The 16,944-nt window shown below is 35.4% G+C and overlaps 1 protein-coding gene and 1 pseudogene across 1 annotated transcript; one reads left to right on the plus strand and one right to left on the minus strand.

Annotated features, from left to right (window-relative positions):
- The first annotated feature begins 235 nt into the window (after positions 1 to 235).
- On the plus strand, positions 236 to 16,493 carry LOC107011359 (ATP-dependent zinc metalloprotease FTSH 12, chloroplastic). Its single transcript, XM_015210827.2, has 19 exons — positions 236 to 798; positions 874 to 1,058; positions 1,887 to 2,107; positions 3,046 to 3,323; positions 3,689 to 3,766; positions 3,857 to 4,099; positions 4,193 to 4,333; positions 4,417 to 4,584; positions 5,792 to 5,904; positions 6,568 to 6,784; positions 8,539 to 8,610; positions 9,641 to 9,760; positions 9,843 to 9,959; positions 10,054 to 10,230; positions 10,973 to 11,092; positions 11,199 to 11,273; positions 11,965 to 12,072; positions 15,646 to 15,726; positions 16,077 to 16,493. The coding sequence occupies exons 1-19, from the start codon at positions 394 to 396 to the stop codon at positions 16,152 to 16,154; spliced, it is 2,997 nt and encodes a 998-aa protein (XP_015066313.1). The 5' UTR covers positions 236 to 393; the 3' UTR covers positions 16,155 to 16,493.
- LOC107009646 lies at positions 7,271 to 7,784 on the minus strand (annotated as a pseudogene).
- Positions 16,494 to 16,944: the final 451 nt, after the last annotated feature.

Consider the following 16,944-nt stretch of genomic DNA (forward strand, 5'->3'; position numbering starts at 1 on the left):
TGATAATTTATGTATAAATTTTATAAAATGACAACTATTGTGGTTCAACTATTTCTAGAAAGAAATAACTTATAAAATGAGACGAAGAGAATAATATTTTGGTAAAATGAAAAAGTGTTACTTATTATATGACAAAATAATAATAAACGTACAAGTTAAAATTTATAAAATTTATGATTTTAACTTATAATTGGAACTGCTTTTAGCCGTAAGGAAAAAAAAAAAAGGTTTAAGAAAATCAAAGCCTGCAGATAAACCTCTATATAAAAAAATAACAAAACCCCAAAGCCCCATTCGGTTTTTCCGACGACCAAGACCGGCGACAATTCAGTTTTTCCGACGAGCAAGAGAGCCGAAACCGAAGCATTATCTTTGTATTCTCTAAGCTTCTCAATGCATCTAACCACTACTCCTCCTCCTCAACAGCTGAATTCAATACAATTATCTTCAAAACCCCTTTTACTCACATTGCCATTCAAATGCAGAAGGAAGTTTTCCCGTATAAGAAGACCTACCATTGTAGCTTCTTCTTCTTCCAATACTAATAATAGTCCTGAAGGGTTTTCTTGGCTGCAACTTTCACAGTCCATTCGCCGTGGTTCCGAACGTTTCTTGAATCAATTGGAAGACTCTGTGAAGCAAGAGACGGGTTTTGATTTTAAGGATGTTAAAGTTAAAGTTGGGGAATTTTCAGGTCGAGCTGTTGATTCAGCCAAGAATGGCCAAGTTTTGCTGCAACGTTTTCAGTCTGAGTTGTTTCCTGAGTTCTTGAATTGGAACAAATTCGAGTCCTGGAAGGTGAACTTCCCCATTTCTTATTTGAGTTATTTGTATAACTTTGTGCTCACATTATCCTTTTTCCCCTTCCTCCAGGACGTCAAGAAATGGGATTCCAAAAGAGTTGGTGTATTCATTCTCTATATTATAGTTACGGTATGTTCTTGTCAAAAAATATATATGGCAATTCGAGCTCCTATTATTAATAGGGAAAGAAAAGAACTTACTGAGGCATACATGGAAGCATTGATTCCTGAACCTACTCCTGTTAATGTCAAAAGGTAAAACACAAATCAAACTGCTAACTGTTTTCTTTTTTTTATGAATACTTGATACTCGGAGATTGATATGATGTCATGTTTTGATCAGTTTGAGGTGCATCTTGAATTGTCTACCTTTTCTTTTGATGATAAAGGGTTTTATTAATAAAAAACGAATAATAAACTAAGCCAGTTCCAAGGAAGTGATTGAGAAACATAAGATAGGAAACAGATTATGGCTGCAATGTCTTTGGAAATTCTCAACTCACTTCGTAAGCATCCTTTAGTTTACCTAAAAAACTTGTAGGAATACTTATACCTATGAATGGTTTCAGCTTTTCTTTCAATACACCAACCATTTCATTTTTACATAACATCCACATGATACAAGCCGGGATAATGTCTCAAATCTCCTTTGCTCCTTTCAGAGTCCTTACAGAAACAATCATGACCCCACTAATCCCCAGTCCACTGTACTTCCGACCTTTTCCAAAGTTTTTATGTCTTGTGATGGATTGGGGGAATTTAAGAGGAGCAGTCTTTTCATATGACAAGACTTTTCCAAAGCACGTCCCATGATGGAGACAAATGATTCTCTGATAGTTTAAGGATTTGATCAGACTCTTACTTGACCATTGAACTTTTCTTAGCTGGGGTAAAAGCTCAATATTTCTAGATTTTAGTTTTATCTGCGCCATTATCATAAAATCAAATCAATGCAGTTTTATGAGTAGGAGGAAACATTTACCCATGCCACCTTATGCAAGTATGTCTTGTTGCTTGATCCAATTGGTGATCTAAGATGTTTTGTAATCTCTCAACTCCTTTCTTGGACATGTATTCTTATAGATTCAAGAAAGGTTTGTGGAGGAAGACGACCCCCAAAGGTCTAAAGTTAAAGAAGTTCATTGAAGCAGCAGATGGAACTCTTATTCATGACAGTTCCTATGTTGGTGAAGATGCTTGGGAAGATGATTCTGGCAGTCATAATATGAAAGAGGTGATAGACCATGATAGTAGATTGAGAGTAGAGGATAAAGAGACTCTGAAAGAGAATCTTGGAATTTCAGGTGAGTTTTGTTATTAACCTTGCATTATTTTTAAGTACGTAACGATCCTCCTCCATCATTTTTTCCTTCATTCTAAAAAAAAGACGCATGAGAATTTTATAGTAGTATCTTATCATCTTTGAATTTATTTTTATTTTAAAATGAATAAGCTGCACTCTGCAAGCTCATTTTTTATATTTTCTTGCTCCCCCTAGTAATGGTAAAACTTTTGAACGGGTGGACTTCTCCCCTTTTTTGGTTTGGGTGAAGGGGAGGGAGGATGTATATTTACCAGTATTCTAAAAGGTGAGTGAAATTGGTCGCTGTCCCATGTTTTTTCATAAGCAGGTTGAAAAGTTACTGCAAAGTCATGATACAAGTAGATGTGATGCCGTGTATCTATTTGAGGGCATTTTTTTTTTCTGGTTTTCTAAAAGCAGCTGGACAAGAACGCTCTTTGTTGTCACCGTTTAAGAAAACACGAGTTAGAAATTTTAAACTTCTATATATCAAATATGAAAACTATATTAAAAGTTAAAATTTTATTATATAGACTATCACATAAATAATTCAATAAGTTTACACTAACAAAATAATTTCATATATTATGTTAATGATAACTTCCTTTCTGCTGCCTATTCCACTTTTATAGTTCTTGCATCCACTGGATGCTTTGTTATTAATAGTTTAATACAACTCTTACTTCATAAAAAAATGATATATTACGTTAATTTTTTAAAAATGAATTTTGTTAAAAGTAAAAAATTTTTTTTACATAATTTACTTGCATCCACTACAAATTTTGATATATAACAATGTTTTTTACATAATTTACTTGCATCCACTGCAAAAAAATGAATTTTGTTAAATTATGTAAAAGAAAATCATTTTAAGTTGCCAAGTGAATCCAAATTATGTTAGTAGTCTATTTAAGCATTTCTTATCCTTTTTTTTTGCAGCTGAAAATCAGGATACGGGAGGAACATGGCGTGCAAGACTTCAAGAATGGCACAAGATTCTTAGGAAGGAGAAGATGGCAGAACAATTAGATTCAGTAAATGCGAGGTATGTGGTTGAATTTGACATGAAGGAAGTTGAGAACAGCCTTCGCAAAGATGTTGTTGAGAAGACAAGAGAAACTCAAGGAACCAGGGCATTGTGGATCTCGAAAAGATGGTGGAGATATCGCCCGAAACTTCCCTATACCTATTTTCTTCAAAAACTTGATACTTCTGAGGTAAATGTTTATCTTCTCACTTCTGTATCTCTTCATACTCAGATATGGTTGGTCCCTTCTGGTTCTAATGCTTCCAAGTGGAAATAAGTGTGGATGCTTTAAATCTACAGTATTAATGCATACATGGTACATTTTAAGGATTGTACTTCAAGCTGTGGCATAGGTGACATGATGCCACCCTGTTCTTCATTCTTTTGAATGATGTTATAAGGGAAAATAGCAAAAGATAGATTTCTTAAAGAAAACAGTTTCCTTTGCTTGAACTCTAGCTGGAAACTAAAGTTCTCTTTTACATGTGGATCAAACTAATTTATTTTCTTTACTTGGATATGGACGCACTTCCAACTAGATTTACTGACTTGCAGGTGGCTGCTATAGTCTTCACAGAGGATCTGAAGAGAGTGTTTGTCACAATGAAAGAAGGATTCCCTCTTGAATATATTGTGCGTAAGACATATTAACCTTTCCAGAATAAAGTCATCACTGTTCCTGAACCCCTGACCTTTATACTGATTAATGTATTCTCTTCTCAGGTTGATATTCCACTAGATCCTTTCTTATTTGAGATGATATCAAGTTCTGGAGCTGAAGTAGATCTACTTCAGAAGCGGCAGATTCATTACTTTTTCAAAGTTCTTTTTGCTTTATTGCCTGGAATAATGATTTTGTGGCTTATAAGAGAATCTATGATGCTTCTGAACATCACGACAAATCGCCTCCTCTATAAGAAATATAAGCAACTCTTCGATATGGCTTATGCTGAAAATTTTATTTTGGTAACTTTTCATCATCTAATACTAGTCTCTTTTATTTTTCTGAATATTTTGAATCTACAGTCACCTTTTAACTCCTATTCCTTGCCTACTTAGCCAGTTGGAGAAGTTGGTGAGACGAAATCGATGTATAAAGAAATAGTATTGGGAGGAGATGTTTGGGATCTTTTGGATGAATTGATGATTTATATGGGAAATCCAATGCAATATTATGAGAAAGATGTCAAATTTGTGCGGGTAAACTCAATGATCCTTCAAGACGTGCTAAAACTATATACTATGCAAATCTTGTTCAGTATGATTCATTTAATGCACTGCAGGGTGTGCTTCTGTCTGGCCCCCCTGGAACAGGTAAAACACTGTTTGCTCGGACACTTGCAAAGGAAAGTGGGATGCCTTTTGTATTTGCTTCTGGTGCAGAGTTTACTGATAGTGAAAAGAGTGGTGCTGCACGAATCAATGAAATGTTTTCTGTTGCTAGGAGAAATGTAAGTCTACTTCTTCTAATAAAAAAATTGACATCATATAGGGATGGGAATGTTCCTCAAAGTAAAAAAATTGCATCTTATGAATTCTGTACCGAAAGCAGCTACCGGTCAAATGTTAAAGGGGGTGGGGGGGTAAGTCTCCAAGGAAGCTTCTAAACCAGTAACAAATATTCAGTCTAACTCAAAACCAGAAACTTATTTTTGTCTAGTGTGCTTTTACGATGCAGTAAGCATAAGTTACTTTAGCTGTTAGTCTTTTTTCAATTTATGTTAAACTCTTGGTCTCACTATTTGAAGTTTGAACCAAACACGAATAACCAGGTCTTGAGCATGCTGAGTAACTACTGGGGATGAAGTACAACAACAACAATCCAGTATATTCCCTCATGTGGAGTCTGTGGAGGGTCAGGTGTACGCAGACCCCTACCTTGAGGGGGTATAGAGGTTGTTTTCCGATATACCCTTGGTTCGAGAATAGTTTTGAAAGAAGAACAAGAGTAAAAATCAATGATGAGGATAATGAAGAAAGTAAAGCACTGAGAGTAAAATAGTGTAGATAACCAAAGTAAATGAAACATCACCAGTGTTTTGGAGAGTGAGAAGCGGAAAAGAGCGACAAGGGCTCGGCGTGAAGCAAAGCACACTTTTTTCAACTGAACTGCTATTCAATACAAAAATAAAGAAATATCAAATATGTTTTACCGTCTTACCTAATTTGGCCCACTTCGTGCCCCAGAAGGTAGCACTTAATACGAAAATATTAGCCATGTGGGTGCATATACTGGCTGGTACTTTTTGCGGTAGCGGAAGCTATTTGTGTCTACTAAGATCGTAGATGTTTTGATACCATGTGAAAATAATTAAAAAACTTCTCATGAACTTGATTAACAAGGTACAAGAGGTGGTCCTTATAGGAGTATTAGGTTTACATATAGTAAGAAGGTAATCGATCTCTATGCTGATAAGGTAAATAAATTCTATTATTAAATACAATATATGCTAAGGTACCTTATAAATTTTTTAAAATGAATTTCCTTGGGTTGAGGCCCTTTTCCCAACCCTACTGCATTTATGACCGGTCTGCCTTTTTTTTTAATGTACAAGAAACAAGATTATATGAATCTAGACACATATTTACTCGTAATTCAACAATTTACTTTTGCTAATTCAAGGGGATAAAATTTACATTCAGTTGTCCTCTTTGTAGGCTCCAGCTTTTGTATTTATAGATGAGATTGATGCTATTGCTGGAAGGCATGCAAGAAAGGATCCACGCAGGAAGGCAACATTTGAGGCTCTTATTTCTCAGCTTGACGGGGAGTGAGTATCGTAATCTCATTTCATGGATATAATACTCTTCTTTGCAATGAAAATTTCATATTGGAGAACACTATAGTACAGCTGGTTTTGATGAGATCTGATTCTAGAATCTTATTCTGCAGTCTGGTTGATATGGCTTCTCAAAGAAGGACATTTCCCTTTTTTCCCTACCCTGTCTACAATCTCTAGCCAGTGAAATCTTTTACTGTTGAATTATGCATTTTTATATTATGAGGCAATGAAAAATCTAGTGAACTTTGGAGTCTTTTGCTCTTTTTGTCGAACTATGAACAAATATGAGTTAATGTGTCTTGGCAAATTGACTATCTTGCAGTACCTAACAGTTTAATTAATATGTGGACATCACTTTATAATGTCCTTTAAGTGTTGTTTCAAAGAAGAGAAAAATATGACACGTGTTCTGTTTGCATCTTCTGTTACGAGTTAGCAATATTTTTTCATACTGGAAACGCCAAGACTTCTGTGATTATTTATTTTGGTATGTTTATCAAGTGTACTGCTAGAGATAGAAATTACAGTAACATGCCTAGCAAAAAAGATTACTCTAATATTCTAGAGAAGTATTGAAGGCAAAGCCACTTTTTCTCTCCTATATCCCGTTATGGTTGTGCAGCCAAGATAATAAAGGACTTGTTTGTGCAGGAAAGAAAAAACTGGTGTTGATAGGTTTTCACTAAGACAAGCTGTCATATTTATCTGTGCAACCAATCGGCCAGATGAACTGGACTTAGAATTTGTCCGCCCTGGACGTATTGACAGACGTGTGTATATTGGTTTACCAGATGCAAAGCAACGAGTGCAAATTTTTGGAGTTCACAGTGCTGGGAAACAGCTTTCCGAGGATATTGCCTTTGAGAAAGTAAATCACTTGCTTCATTACCCTTTTTTTCCCACTAAACCATTCATTCATATTCATTACTGAGTCATTAAGTAATAAAAGCTACAAATGTAACATTTATTACAACCCAACAAAAGCACTACCCTTTAACTTGCCCAAAATCCAAACAACCCCAAAACACCTGTCTAAGAACTAGTAAATTCGGCAACAGCCTTAGAGCGTGTTTGGTTTGACTTATTTTAGGTGCTTTTAAGATAAAGTAGCTTTATAGCAGTTTTGGAGTGTGTGGATAAAATAAAAAAATGGTTTGGACTTGGGACTTCCATGTTGGAGGTCTCAAGTTCGAAACCCCTTGCTAGCGAAAGGAAGGGGTTTGCCTTCTGGGTCGAGCTCGTCGCACCGGGCTTGCCTAGTGCTGGTTACCTCTCCTATGTGGTTTATTGCATAGGAGCGGGAGTTTTACCTTGTGCGCACCCAAAGGGTAGCGACTGCGGGTTTCCCTTGTCATTAGAAAAAAAAAGTGCTTATAAGCACCTGTTTTTAGCCAAAATAACATAAATAACTTATGGCTTATAAGTCATAAGCCAAAAGCCAATCCCAACAGGCTCTTAGTCCTCTTAGTTCAGAAACATCATGTTTAGCCAACTCACCGGACAACAAAAGTCTAACAGCAGTCTGAATTTCCCTAGAAGTGATAGTATACCTAGCCAATCTTGAAGACTCCTGAGCAAGCTTCTCAACTATGTCATTGATGAAATTGTTCATGCTCCCCATAGTCTTGCTTGAAATATCAATATCTGGGTGAACTTGATTCAGCACCTTGAAAATGTAGATCTTGTAAGTCTCAACAGTCAACACTCTTTTCATTGTCAGCACCACCAGCACCTGATTCCTTTGGTAACTTCTTCCCTGCCCTTGTCTTCTTCTCTGCTGGTGCTTTTTCAGCCTTTTCCTCCTCTGTTTCTGCTGGTTTCCTCTCTGCTGGATTTTTATCTGCTTTTTGTGCCAATGAAACAGAAATTCAGAATCTGAAAATGAGTTACTAAGAAAAGGGAAGTAAAAGATTCTTGGCTTGTGAAATGAGTTTGTCTTGGTGCTTCATTAGTTCTCATTGTTGGCTTGGGATCTCCTCTTCCAGTTGATTTGCTTGAACATAAAATTACTTTCACGTTATATACAGCTTCTTTCAAGGGGTTAGCAGCAACACTACTGCAGTGTAGTAACTGCACATGCCAAAAGCTAGTTGTTCCTTTCTTGTACTTAGAGCCTGTTTGGCTCAGCTTAAAAGCTGGTCAAACTGACTTAAAAGCTGATTTTTGACTTATTTAGCTGTTTGGCAATACTCAAAATAGCTTATTTTAAGTTTAAAAAAACTTATTTTAAGTCAAAAGTTAAAAGCTGGGGTAGGGATGCTTTTTTTTTTTTAGCTTATAAGCTGTTTTAAGTTGACCACATTTTTATCTTTTTGCCCTTAATATTTTTATACAATCTCCAAATTACAACATAACCCTAACATCTCTTTCTTCCATTTTTCCCTTTTCACGTTTGGCATAGCAACTTCAGCACTTTTATCCAAACACATAACTGCTTATTTTAAAAATAAGTTTCAGCACTTTCAAAAGTACTTTTTTAAAGCTGCTTTTATTAAGCCCATCCAAACGGGCCCTTAGTTGCTAGAAGACAATGATGTTCTTTTTGTTAGACTTAATGTATGCTCCATTTGGGCTCAGGTTTAGGAATTTGATTGTTGAACTGTATTCCTTGCACTTCTGCAGCTTGTCTTTCGTACAGTTGGATATTCTGGGGCAGACATAAGAAATCTAGTCAATGAAGCTGGAATAATGTCTGTAAGTTTGTTCTTTGTATTTTCCGTTGATATATAACGTCTCTACTCACTTTTGGAGCTTCATATCAGTTGACAGTTGACCTATTGTTTTCTTGACAAGTTCTGTTTTCTTAAACAATGTATGTTATTGACAATTGACTTAAAATAATTAACATTGGGACTTGTAGAACACAACATACATTTTTTTCTTGTAAAAATGTATATTAGATTGCATATTTGAGATCATGTAATTAGCTTTTTGCTGTAACGGTAGACTTCACAGCATGATTTTCTTGGGAAAAAAAAAGAAAATTTGATGGTGGATAGCAAGGAGTTTACCTTTTGGATCGAGCTCGTTGCATTGGGCCTGCCTAGTGCGAGTTACCTCTCTTGTGTGGTTTGCGAGTATTGCATAGGAGCAAGAGTTTTACCTTGTGTGCACCCAAAGAGTAGCGAGTGTAAGTTTCCCTTGACATCAAAAAATTAGGTGGTGGATAGGAAAACATAGAATATTTTAAGAGAAGTAAATGAGGCAAGCTTAGGTGGCTCCGACTGAAAGTTGTTGAGCGGATTCCTGGAAAGTAAACCAACTTATGAAGTCAAGTATACGAGCTGTCACCACAAGTACCTTTTAAAATCACCTTTCTTAATGATCAATTTATCTATAACAGGGGAAAACACAAACCATAAAATTGATTAAAACATCTTCTCAGGCATCCTTATAACTTAAGTGCATGCATCGCTTGACCTCCACCTTAACTCCTCCATCACATACCAATGTCAAACAGACACTGATAAATCCAAACTCTGACAACTGATTAAACTAATTAAAACTTAAAATTTATGTGATATATGCTAACTACTGTCCTCATTAGGAATCATTATTATAAGATTAAGGCTCGGTTAATCCAAGTTGAAATAGGGTGTCTTTCCAGTTTCACTCTTTTTAAATAGGGTGTCTTATCACTTATGTATGGAGGGAAGATGTTTTCCTCAAGGACATTCATGTTTTCTGGCTTTCCATTTTCTTGAGAGTGGTAGCTTACATGCAGGTAAGAAAAGGACATTCTAAGATCAACCAGCAGGATATCGTCGATGTTTTGGACAAGCAATTGCTTGAGGGTATGGGTGTTCTACTGACAGAGGAAGAGCAGCAGAAGTGTGAGCAAAGTGTACGCAATCTTACCCTGTTGCTCCTAAAAAGAACAAGATGTATTGGTTTATTGTTTTGATCGATTTGAAATTTTGTAATAGGTATCTCGCGAAAAAAGACAACTGTTGGCAGTACATGAAGCTGGTCACATTGTGTTGGCGCACTTGTTCCCTCAGTTTGATTGGCATGCTTTTTCTCAGCTTCTACCTGGGGGCAAGGTGTATTATGTTTTCTGTGAACATAAGTTGTGTCATATTCATTCCAAGCTTTTGTTGACTCCAGCACTCAACTGTTGCTCGTTTGTCTGACCAGGAAACTGCTGTATCAGTTTTCTACCCTAGAGAAGATGTGGTTGATCAAGGTTATACAACCTTTGGCTACATGAAAATGCAAATGGTAGTAGCTCATGGCGGGCGCTGTGCCGAACGTATTGTATTTGGTGATGACATTACTGATGGAGGAGTAGATGATCTAGAAAAGATTACCAAGGTAGACTCCATTTCTTCAAATGTTGCAACATCCAAGTAGTGAACGATGAAGTACTCTTGATTTTACCCTTTGTTGTGTTGGTTGTGCTGGTAGCTATAACTATAGGGTGGTGGGGTAGTACATTTTATTGGCACATGAATGTTGTCGAGTCTCACGTCAATGGTGGGATTGGGTACTTGGCCTCCTTATATGGTCTTGCAATCCACACCTCTTGAACTAGCTTATTGTGTTGAGTTAGGCCTAAGGTCTATTTCTTATCTTGGTATCAAATCCAGACCTATCCAAATTCTTGGTTTACATGATGTCGAGCACCCATATTATATTGTTTACGCTCCAATTGGCAGGTCTGAGCATCGCGGTGGGTGGGGGTGGGGATGTTGAATCCCACATAGGCGGTGGGATGGGGACTTGATCTACTTATATGGTCTTGGGAAATTCTCAGATCTTTAGCTAGTTTTTCGGGGTTGAATCACGCCGAAAGTCCATTTTGTACAAATGTTCTTGAGGTGTGGAGGAAGATAAAATTTAAGGTATTGAGGAAATTACAACATCTGTGAATGGGGATGATTATTAACAAAATCTTTGCTGGCCTTTTACATACCTACATATCTGTTTGTTAGTACAAATGTGTATATATATGTTAAATTTGCCTTGGCTGGCGTTAGTAGTGGGGAGGTGAAAAAAGGACAATTTTTGAGTATGTGATTGCTGTGAACTCAAATTTTTACTACGTCTATGCCAGATTGCTCGGGAAATGGTGATAAGTCCTAGAAACTCTAGGTTGGGCCTCACTTCTTTGACAAAAAAAATAGGATTGGGTGATCGACCTGACAATCCTGATGGTGAGATTATAAAATATAAGGTATGATTCCTTTGTGAAGCATGAACTGCTTGGTTTAATGCTTTATATTTATTTTTCACAACATATTCTCGATTCACTAACTTGTTCACCTCCTTGGATGATTCAGTGGGATGATCCTCATATAGTTCCTGCTGATATGACAGTTGAAGTTGCTGAGCTATTTACTCGTGAATTGACAAGGGTAACTCAAATTTCTTCTCTTATGGTTATATTTGGTTATTCCGGACAACAGATTTTGTTTCTACAATTGTAATCTTTCAAAGCATGAATTTTGCTTGCGGATATACTACATATACCACTTGTTAAATACATCAACAATTTACAGCTGTCTAGGTATATACAACCAGCCACCACCCTAGCCTCTCCGCACCATTTTTTAATTAACCAGAGTGTCTGGCCCAGCTAACTCTCCACACCAACCTAAATAGGAAAGAAATAGAATCAAACCAGGCTTCTTGATTATTCAATGCAAGTTTTGAAACTTCAAGTGCCATTGGCCTTCTTCCTATGTTCTTTGGTAATAACTTGTGGAAAGGTCATCTCAAATGGTTAATGATTGCGGTACTTCTTTTACATTCTTTAATCTAGTTTTCCTTTTTCTTTTTTCTTGGGTTTGTTTTTGCTTTATGGCTGATTTGAATCACGCAATCTAAAGCTGTAGGTCTAACTTCAGTTTCACTCTATTGCCATCAAAATACTATTAACTGCCATAAAAAAAATTGAAAACTGGAGAGCACTACAAATTCAGAAGGAAGATAGCTGCTAGCTTATTTAGTTCCATGATGCAACTTTGAGTCATCAATCTGTTACAAGTAGTTCATCTTCTACTCTTTTGCAATATAAAGGATAATCTAACTTAATTTATATCACAGTATATTGATGAGACGGAAGAACTTGCAATGAGGGGGTTATTGGCCAACAGACATATACTGGACTTGATTTCCAATGAGCTTCTTGAACACTCAAGAATAACTGGATTGGTAAGATGAACCTGCAGTTGTATTCTCTACTCCGTTAAAAATATATCTGGTTAGAAATGGAAATTTATGTTTTCACCTGCTTTTCACAAATCAACTTTTTATCTCACAACAAGCAATGTTCTTCAACCAAGTGCAGTTACTTTGCCTATTCTTTTCATTATTATGAATCGCACAGAGTTGTATGAGTTGAGGCCTCACCAACAAGTCAATTGTATGAGTCGTTACATGCTATCTTATTTTCTGATTAGTTGAGGCCTTTACTTCTAACTGTTACTGATATGCTAGACGTATCCATTCTTTAAAGCTTAATTTCAGGAATAGTTCTCAAAATAATAAAAGACAATATAAAAATGGTGCATCTATAAAAACTTCAAACAGTAGAAATGGTGAAAAAAAAATAATGGAAATGTTTTTTTTTTTGTGAAATAAATGGTTTCAGATATATTCTGTGAGCCTGCAAGCAGATTTTCACATGCAATCACACCAGAATAGGATAAAAATAGGATGGTTGAAAAGGAGAAAATCTACTGCAGAGTCATGCGACCAAAGGATACCTACCAAATTGAAAGGTAGTTCTATAAACAGTACAAGACTACAACAATAACATACACATTGTAATTCCACAAGTGGGGTAGGGTAAATGTACAGAGACCTTCCACCTACCTTTGTTGGGATAGAACAGTATAAGACTAACAATATCATATGGGAGCGAGTGTTGTTTTGCTAAAGTTTAAAATATTCACAAGATGAGTATTGCGAGATGCGTATAATAAGATAGATGTGCGGCATACAAGATTAGAAATTGTAAACTTACCTAGATATATTGATGTCAAGGGGGTGAGGTTCCTCAGTGGTAAACATTGGCAAAATTGAGATGGGTGGAGTTGGCCAAATGGTGGATTAAGAGTGTTTGGGTGAGGAGAAAGACCAATTTGGTGGTTGGGGCTTATTTTCTGTTTTTTTTTGCTTTTGGGAAGGAGAATAATGTTTTGGGGTGGATAAGCTAGAGAATTCTTATTTCAATAGATGGTATATCCAGGGAGGGTTACCTTTTTTGGCATTACTTGTGTTCAATAGGCACATTTTGCACATAAAGCGGTCGCAATAGGTTACACCCTTAGTTGACGTGTCTAATTAAAAATATTTGACAAGTTCAGGGGGCTGTATATGTCATCTGCCTAAATAATATTTGAACTAGTATGAGTAGTCCAACAACTAGAAGGTATATTTTGATGCTGAAATTTCTGACTATGTTTTTCATTGTCAAATGTTTTATGATTGATGGTTGGTTTCGGGATTGAAATGTTAGATTAGAGGATGAAAATATCTGGCAGAAAAAGTTGGAGTTGATTTCCTACTTGAGACCCAAAAAATTTGACTGGACTTGGAAGTGCATATAGAATGATATTGCAAGTAGAAGAAAATGTATATCACATTACCTCATGATAAAGTTTTAATGGACTCTGTGACTCGTGGTATACTTAGGGAGACAATTTATGGTGTCAAAAACAATTTGCTCAACTTTGTACCCCTTAGGGGTCGTTTGGTAGAGTGTATAAGAATAATGCAAAATAGGATGCATTAGTAATGCTTGCATTAGTAGTGCTTGCATTATTAATACTTGCATTAGTTATACAAGCATTAATTTCTTATACATGTTTAGTTTGATGTATTAGAATAACAAATCTTGCATAATTACTATTTGAAAATATATGTTTACAAAAATACCCTTCACGCTTTATTTATTTATACACTTTCTTGCAAGTTGCAACAAAGTCATTTGCTAAAACATCATTAACTCCTCCTCTTCTTCTTCTTCTTTTTTTTCAAAAATAATATTAAATAGTTGTACTATTGAGTCATAATATTTTTTTGAAAAGTTGGAAAAGAATTTTTTTTATCACACAATAGTAATTTTTCTTATTAAATTATGTTGAAATTAGATTATTATTTTTTTACAAAAAATATATTTATGAGGCCATAAAGTCTATTAAAACACCAACAAATTAAAAGACAGAGAAAAATAGATGAAAATAAAAACACATGACAACAAAGAAAATTAAAAGAAAAGAAAATGTTGGGAAATGTTTCAAAAAGGCTTTGAGGGTAGTTTTGTAATTATTAATCTAATGCAAGTTTTAAATATAATGCATTGCATAATACTTTTAGAAAAAAAATTTGTTTAAAAATTACCCTCCACAAATATGGTGGAAAGGATAAAAAAAAGTTTTTAAGGCCAATTGTGTCTTTTATAATGTTAATGCATGCATTAGAACTCATTGCATTACTAATGCATAGAAATAGATGGTATTAGTAATACACTCTTTAATACACAATAGAGTGTATTACTAACACAAGCATTAGTTATGCATAGGCTAGAAAAATGTACCAAACAAGTACTACTAATACATCAAACTAATGCATGCATTATTTTCTCTAATACACTCTATCAAACGACCCCTTAGAGTATTGTCAGGCTTAGAAACTCCCCAATTCCCTAATGTAAACCATATTTACTGAAAAAAAACCTATTATAAACTATTTGTATGTTCATTTTTACAAAGGGAATCTCACATAGAATTTCTTGAAAAGATTGCGTAGTGGAGCAGTATATGAGCTACACAGGTTAGTTATAATTGAACTAGCAGAGAGAAGAACCTATGTAATACTTATCATTTACGACAGAATCAAATAAGAGATATGTGTATACACCAAATGCCACTTTTAACCAAACTTTCAAGGGCAAATGGACTTAACTTGGTTCAGAAGGATTTACTTGGAACGTCAAAAGAAATGGTTCCTTTATATCTTGCTATATGTAGGAAAGCTGTCAAGTGCCAGAGCATTGACAAATACTAGAGAGAATCTTCGTGATAGTTAGAAAAAGAGGATGCTATGACACAAAAGGAGCCTTAGTTGAGCGGAAACTTCATTGTTGATGCCGCACCCATCTCGGATTCTTCAAAAATACACTACTTTTGGCGAATTTGACACGCACCTATTCGCATTTTTGAAGAGTCCGAGCGACATAGAAAGGAGCTCATTGCAGTACTGATACCGAAACATACATGCCAATTTAACATTCTTCATTGTCGCTCCTCAAGCTGTCAGACAGTATTCGAGATGGATAACAAATTTGAAACTTGAACAGGAGATTTAAAATGACTTGCAGACTTCATTTAATTATCACTTGGTACCTCCACAGATGTTTACAGTGGATAATCACCTTTTGATGAGCTAATATCAATTAGTTTAAGCCTTGATAAACTGTTTCAAATGCATATTTCAATTTGTTTCCACATTACCAAGATTCAGGAAACTGGTAGTTTATCCAAGCAAAACATTGAACATTTTAATTCTTATCCTCTGGCAGCTTTATTTGGGCAATACTGGCTGGAATGGTAAAATTTTAACCATTTTGCCACCCGTAACCTATACTTGAAGGTTTTTTTAGAACAGAGAATACCTGATAATTTTCATCAAAATCTCCAAGTGTACTCCCAGTTTGTTTAGCTTGTCTACATCTTTTGTTTGCATCCTTATTTCTGTTGACACCCTCTGTTGCTTCTTCAGGAAGTAGAAGACAAAATGAGAGGGTTACAGCCTGCCATGTTCGAAGATTTTGTGAAGCCTTTCCAAATAAACATGGAGGAGGTAATATAATATTTGCAGATTCTCAATCTTCATATTTACTTTCCAGAGATAATGTGAAGTCTTTATAACAATACCATTCTCTTTAGAAACGTGAGAATAGGGATAATATAGAATGTGTACAATGCAACCCAGTAATATGTCTGCTATTATTTTTGTTTTAAACATCCTGTTGCTTTGCATGACGGGGATGGGGCTCTCAAAGTAGATTGTACGAGGCTTGTCGCGTGCTTTTGCTTAATGATCTGAGTCAGGGGCAACCTTCTTCCTTGTGAATATTTTAGCTCGCAATCTCATGCAGATTTTGATTTTCTCAATTATACTGTGCCTATAAAAATGTTTTAAATTCTCAGGAAGGACCATTGCCTCATAATGACCGTTTGAGTTATCAACCGCTGGACATTTATCCTGCGCCCCTCCACAGAAGTTAACATCAATGGTGGTGGTTTGAGTTTTCTGGTCAGACCGACATCGGAAGTTGCCTAGTAGTGAATGTTGAGGTGTAGAGATAATGTCCTTTTTCACATCAACTCTGACCAATACCTTTGCAAACCAAGTAAGGTTGGGTTGCAAATGTTTCATTTTTTATTATTTAGGCACATTTTTGTTTCTTCTTTCCTTCTTTTGCTCTCTTTTCTTTTCCCTTAATTTATTTCATGGTTTAAATAGAGCAACACTACAAGAAAGACCAATGAGAATCGAAAATGTAAAATTTGGCTATTTATGTAAGTTAATGTTAAGTGAATATTCATCCTCTCGATGTTCTCAAATGGAGTAGTAAATGTACAATACTATGACTTGTTTGAGTTATTCTCAATATTCTTATATCTATAGGTAAAAATAAAATAAAATATTAAGCACATCGTTTATTAAAAAATATGAGAGTAACGAATTTGACACAACTTGTGTAAAATCTGCTAGGTGAGCCACATGCATAGAATTTAAGTCCCACATGTAATTTCAGGGCATTTTATCTATGGTACGCCTTTCAAAACTCTTTTAAAATACATTACAAATTAACTATCGAATAGTGAACCCATCAAATGAAGACATATTTATAAATAGAAATAATAATCAAGCAATATTAATGCTTAGTAAAAAAGACATAAGAAAATATTAAGATCTGTTGATAACGCTCAACTATGCACACATCATACAATTCAACATGTACACGGTTGTTTGTAATATATAACCCAACATATGAGGTCGGGATTGTATCCT

The sequence above is a fragment of the Solanum pennellii genome, chromosome 2 (genome assembly GCF_001406875.1).
Source record: "Solanum pennellii chromosome 2, SPENNV200".
In the NCBI taxonomy this organism is placed as follows: Eukaryota; Viridiplantae; Streptophyta; class Magnoliopsida; order Solanales; family Solanaceae; genus Solanum; species Solanum pennellii.